This window comes from Macrotis lagotis, chromosome 3 (genome assembly GCF_037893015.1).
Source record: "Macrotis lagotis isolate mMagLag1 chromosome 3, bilby.v1.9.chrom.fasta, whole genome shotgun sequence".
NCBI lineage: Eukaryota > Metazoa > Chordata > Mammalia > Peramelemorphia > Peramelidae > Macrotis > Macrotis lagotis.
In genome coordinates this window covers 277735748-277741747 of record NC_133660.1, presented here as the reverse complement: position 1 = coordinate 277741747, position 6000 = coordinate 277735748, and the positions used below count along the sequence as shown (strand labels likewise).

The window sequence follows — 6000 nt, the reverse complement described above, 5'->3', positions numbered from 1 at the left end:
GTCTATGCCGATAACGCGTGGCCGAGACAGGATGCACAGACAGCAGACACGCACGGACACGCAGCTTCCCACGCGGGACCTGCACCGCGCCCGCCCGCAGCCCCGCCCCGTCCCCGGGTGGCCGTGACCCGCGGGCCCGGCCCGGGACCGGGCAGCCAGGAGTTAAATGAAGCGCTAACCTCGGCGGCCTCGGGGGCCGGGCCGGGCCGGGCCGGGGCCAATCGGGGCGGCGGGGCGGCGCCGCCGGGGCAGGCCCGGGGCCCGCGCTGGGGGCCGGAAGCAGCCGCCCGCCCTGCCGTTGCCCGCCCGGCCCCGCTCCCGGCCCCGCTCCCGCTCCCGGTCCCGCTCCCGGTCCGGCCTCGGTCCCGGTCCCGCTCCCGGTCCCGGTCCCGCTCCCGCTCCCGCTCCCGGTCCGGCCTCGGTCCCGGTCCGGCCTCGGTCCCGGTCCCGCTCCCGCTCCCGGCCCCGCTCCCGCTCCCGGCCCCGCTCCCGGTCCGGCCTCGGTCCCGGTCCGGCCTCGGTCCCGGTCCGGCCCCGCTCCCGGCCCCGCTCCCGCTCCCGGTCCCGCTCCCGGTCCGGCCTCGGTCCCGCTCCCGCTCCCGGCCCCGCTCCCGCTCCCGGTCCCGCTCCCGGTCCGGCCTCGGTCCCGCTCCCGGTCCCGGTCCGGCTTCCGCTCCCGGCCCGGCCCGGCCCGCGGCGCCATGGGCAGGAAGGTGACGGTGGCCACCTGCGCGCTCAACCAGTGGGCCCTGGACTTCGAGGGCAACTTGCAGCGGATTTTGAGGAGTGAGTGGGGGGGGGAGGGGGGACCCCGACGCCCCGCTTGGGCCCCCTCCCCCGCGCCGCTTGCTGCCCAAGTGGGCCCCGCCCGGCTCTCCCCAGCAGCGGTTACCCCCAACCCCCTTAAGGCCGACAAGCACCGGCCGCGACTCCTCCGGGGCCCCCACCCCCACCCCCACCCCCAGGAGGCAGGAAGGGGGGCTTGTGCCAGCCAGCGACCCGCGCACTCCCCTGGCAAGATAAGGGCGAGCAAACAGCCAGGGCACATCGCCTCAGCTCTGCCCATCGTCCTCGCCCCAGCAGACTGGGGAGTCCCTCCTGGGGGGGCGGCGGAGAGACGAGTCCCTGGAGAGGGGGCGCTGTCGCATCTGGAGGACCCCCCCCCCCAGGGGCAGGCCCTTTTACACAGCCATGGAGAGAAATGACCCAGGTTTCCCCAGGGTGCCCCGGGGGCCGCGATGGGAAAGGTCCCCCCGACGCCTGACAGTAACGAGTGTCTCCCCTGCAGAGAGGACCCGGTGTGCCGGAGCTGGGGGGAAACGATCTAAGTAATAATCATCATAATGAGCAATAACGACTGACATTTCTACATCACGTGCGGGGCCTCCCCACGCTGACATTGAAGCAGCCCCTACCACAAAGGCTGGCCACGTTCTTAGCATGAGTTATGGTCAGCGAACTTTAGATCCCTCCCACTCACAGGGATGTAGCTTTGTGGCCCTTGCTATACTTTTAAGTCATGATGATAAGACCTCACATTTCTATACCCCCACCCTCCGCCGGTCACCTGCTTTTGTGAGGCCCTGCTGTGGGCCGGTCCTGTGGAATGCATTTTCCATAATAATAATACTGATGATAACAGTAACCATCTCTCCTGGATGTGTGCTGCAGGGCCTAGCACTCAGAACCATGGTGATGACACAGAGTAGCCAACACTTTTACAGCCCCTACTGGCGCCACCTTTGTGTGAAGTCCTTCTATTAATAAGACCACTGATCCTGACTGAACCGGGATTTGGGCAGCCAAGGGACTACTTTATAAGGACCCTCTCAGTGGGTGGATCCTCTCAATGGATGGATCCTCAGGGCCAGTCTCCATGGAGGGGCTGTTAGTCTCCTCTTGTTATAACTGAGGTCAGGAACCTTGGCCAGGATAGCAAAGCTCGCAAGTGTCTGAAGTCTCCCTCCATCCTGGTCTGACCGCTCAGTCACCAGCTAACCCTGGGCACTGAGAGAGACCGGAAGCGCCCAGCCCCGGCTCTACAGTGATCATTTGTCAGAGGCGGTCACAGCTGGTTAGGGGGCCCAGTCTCAATTCAATGCAATATCTAATCTAACAACTTCTAAGACATAATTGTTATTTATAATGTTACATAAATTTATATGTATTGAATATTGATGTAAAATGTACAAGCGCATACCCACACATATCTGTATACTAGGTATACACAATGGCATAGATGCATATCTACATACATGCATGCCCACTTCCTTCCCAGCCCTCTGGGTGACTTGCTTTGGCCCAGATGTGACCTGGGACCTTTCATTTGATTCACCATCCTAGTAAAGAGGGAGTCCTTCATTATTGCCTTGAAGGGCTGAGCTCCAGTGAGGAAGGAGGCCTTCTTTCTTCTCTCATTTTTTTCTCTTTTTGCACCTTTGAAACAGGCATCGAAATCGCCCGAAACAAAGGCGCAAAGTACCGGGTCGGACCAGAGCTTGAAATATGGTAAGCAATCCTGGATGGATGAACAGAAAAGACAGAGACCATTATTGAGCACCTGTTGTATACATGATGCTCTACCCAAGGTTTGGAGATCCAAGACAAAAACCAAAGCATTTCCTGTCCTTCAGGAGCTCATGTTCTGCTGGGGCTACACAGAGGAAGCAGTACAGATTGAGGCAGGGGACTGGTCAGGGGAGGACTCTGGGAGAATTGCCATAAATTGAGCCGAGCCTTGAAGGCAAAATAAGGATTCCACAAAGGCAAAGGGGAGAAGGGAGGGACACTTGGGTACAAAGATCAGGAGGCTTTTTTTTCAGGGAACACTGAATCCATGGTGGTTAGAAAGACCCAAGTACCAGTCCTGCCTCAACTTTGTGATCTGGGCAAGTCCTTTAACCTCTGCCTGCTTCAGTCTCCTCATCTTCATCTTCAGCCTCCCCCCACCCCCCATCCCAGTCCTTCCCCCTGGTTGTTGAGAGGATCAAATGGACTAATACCTTTTTTTTTTTTTTTTTGCAAGGCAATGGGGTTAAATGGCTTGCCCAAAGCCACACAACTAGGTAATTATTAAGTGTCTGAGGCCACATTTGAACTCAGGTACTCCTGACTCCAGGGCCAGTGGTCTATCCACTGCGCCACCTAGCCGCCCCTGGACTGATACTTTTAAAAGCTCTTTGCAAACCTTTTTTTTTTTTCAATGACAACCAACTTTATTTTTTTCTCCTTCAATAAGGTGATTTTTAAAAATTTACATTTTATTTTATTTTTCCAAGTACCTGTTATGAAAGCTTTTCAACATTCATCCACATGCATATTTATAAGTTACACAATTTGCTCCCACCCTTCCACTCAACTTTGAACAGTCTAGTGAAATTACATGAACATTTTCCTTTAGCATGTTTACATATCAGTTTTTTTTTTCTGTGTGAGGAATTAGGACAAAGGAAAAAAGAAAAAAACATGAGATAGGAAGGGTTCATTCAGATTCTGTAGTTCGCTTTGTTTTGTTTGTTCATCTGAATGTGGGTGACATTGTCCTTAACAGCCCTCCCAGGGCAGTCCTAGCTTTCTGAACTGCCGAGAGGAGCTGCATCCATCAAAGTTATCAACTTACAATGTTGTCAATGTGAAAAAGGTTCTCTTGGCTCAACTCTCTTCACTCAACATCAGTTGCTATAATTCTTTCCATACCTTTTTAGAATCTATTTATTCTTTCCTATAGAATAATAGTATTTCATAACATTCATAGACCAACTTGTTCAGCCATTCCCTGATTGATGGGCATCCCCTCCATTTCCAATTCTTTGATATTACAAAATGAACTGCCATAAATATTTTGGAACGTGTGACCCTTTCCCCATTTTTTATGATTTCTTCTGGATATAGGCCTAGTAATGGTATTATTGGGTCAAGGGATATGATCAGTTTTATTGCTCTTTGGGCATGTTCACTATTGCTCTCCAGAATGCATGGATTAGTTCATGCCTCTACCAACAGTGTGTTAATGTCCCAATTCTCCCACAACCTCTCTAACATAGATCATTTTCCCTTTTTTTTGTCATCTTAGGTAGAACCTCATAGTTTTAATTTGCATTTATCTAATTAGTAATGATTTGAAGCATTTTTTCATGTGATTATAAATAGCTAATTTCTTCATTTGAAAACTGTCTTGTTCATATCCCTTGAGCATTTATCAATTGGAGAATGACTTGTTACCTTAAAAATTTGACTTAATTCGTTTATAAACAAGACCCTTGTTAGAATTCCTAGCTATGAAAATTGTTTCCCAGCTTTCTGTTTTCCTTCTATTCTTGGCAGCATTGGTTTTATTAGTAAAATAACTTTTTAATTTAATATAGTGAAAATCATCCATGTGGCAATTCATAATATACTATATTTCTTCTTTGGTCATAGATTTCTCCTCTTTCTATAGATCTGACAGAATATTTCTTGATCTGTTAATTGATCTATGAGATCGCCCTTTATATCTAAATACTGTACTTAAGTCTTTTAGATGCCAATGTTTGCTATGAGGGTGCTTCCAGGAAGATTCATTGTGTTAAGCTAAATGGAAGACAAATGTTTGTGATGAGAAGGTCATGAAATGCATGGGTCTTCAATAGGAGACCATTGTGGTTGTTGTTTCCAGCTTCATTCTTCCCAAGGTCTCCCTGCCATGTCTGAGCCTACTCTAGCATTAAACTCACCCAGAATTTGAAGCTTGTCCTCTTTTGGTACAGTGATGATAAAGGTCTCCAGATCTTCATAAAATTTTTCTTTGACTTCATCAGGGTTTGTCACAATGGGAGCATAGGTAGGCTTTGAGGTGTGTTGACTAGATTAGTTGTGATTGCAAGGCCTATTCCCTTTCACTATGTCTACTCCAGAAAAACGTGTATCCAACTCTAGCCTCGGTCAGCTGGCCTTCATTTGCCAGTCTTGTTTCACTCAAGGCTGCTATTTGGATGGGATACCAACTGAGTTCTCTTGCAAGAAGAGATGCTCATCTTTCAGGTCTTTTGGATCTTGTGTTGTCTAAGACTGTGATGCATTCCATCCACCGATGGTTAGTGGAATCTTCTTTGTTAGGAGAAGTGACAGACAGGATGTGAATCTGACAGAAGCAATGTGTAGTAGAGAGTCTGGACTGATCATGGGCTCATCCTCTCCAAGGTAAATTTTCACATTCAACCAAAGTGGTGGCCCCAAAGCCAAATGAATATTAGAAGAATTAATGTCAAGAGATTAGAGCATCTTTTTGAACAGGAACAGTTTGTTGCTAACTTGGAGGAATAACTGAGCCCACACACAGTTGGCTACAGTGGAATAGAAAAGGAGTGGGCTGCTTTCAGAGATCTGGTATACAACACTACATTTGTTCCTCTGGGTCAGAACACTGGAAAACATCAAGGCTGGTTTGATGAAGATGATGGGGGAATACAGAGCTGCTAAATAAGAAACAAGAACCCCACAGTTCTCTAAAGAGTTCATCCATTTCTAAGAAGGCAGCATTTAATTCCATCAAAAGTAAAGTAAAGTGAAGCTTAGAAAGTTACAGGACTCTTAGCTCAGTCAGAAGAAAACAGAAGATGGTGGAAGATGCTCTTGAGATTTCCCAGGCACTAATGGAGTTTTCAGCCATATTATCAAACCCCTTCACTGAGGAGGAACAGCATCAAGGTCAGCCAGCTCTCTGAGTAAATTCTTCAGCTTGGAAAGGCCACAAGCCAAGACCAAAGTGGAGGGATCTTCTGTTTGCAGATGATGGTGCCCTCAGTGCAGCCTCTGAAGCTGAGACACAACAAAGTATGGATTGATGCTCTGCTACTTGTGCTCATATTGGCCAAACATCAGCCAGCACCACACCATCCAGATGTGGAACCATTGATTACAGCAAATTGGAGGGGTTTTGAGTGTTGTGGACAAGTTCACTTCCCTTGGTGGTGTCCTTTCCAAGGAGGTTCATATTGACAGTGAAGTTGACACATTGCCAGA

The 6000-nt window shown here is 49.8% G+C and overlaps 1 protein-coding gene across 2 annotated transcripts in view; it reads left to right on the top strand.

Annotated features, from left to right (window-relative positions):
- Nucleotides 1–470: 470 nt before the first annotated feature.
- NADSYN1 (NAD synthetase 1) overlaps nt 471–6000 on the top strand; it is a 31805-nt gene continuing 26275 nt past the window's right edge. The window contains exons 1-2 of one of the 2 annotated variants that reach the window (XM_074230837.1): nt 471–786; nt 2448–2508. In XM_074230837.1, the coding sequence (XP_074086938.1) occupies nt 702–786; nt 2448–2508 (146 nt within the window). In that variant the 5' untranslated portion in view covers nt 471–701. The remainder of the gene's footprint in view (nt 787–2447; nt 2509–6000) is intronic. The other variant, XM_074230838.1, reaches the window with a different exon arrangement.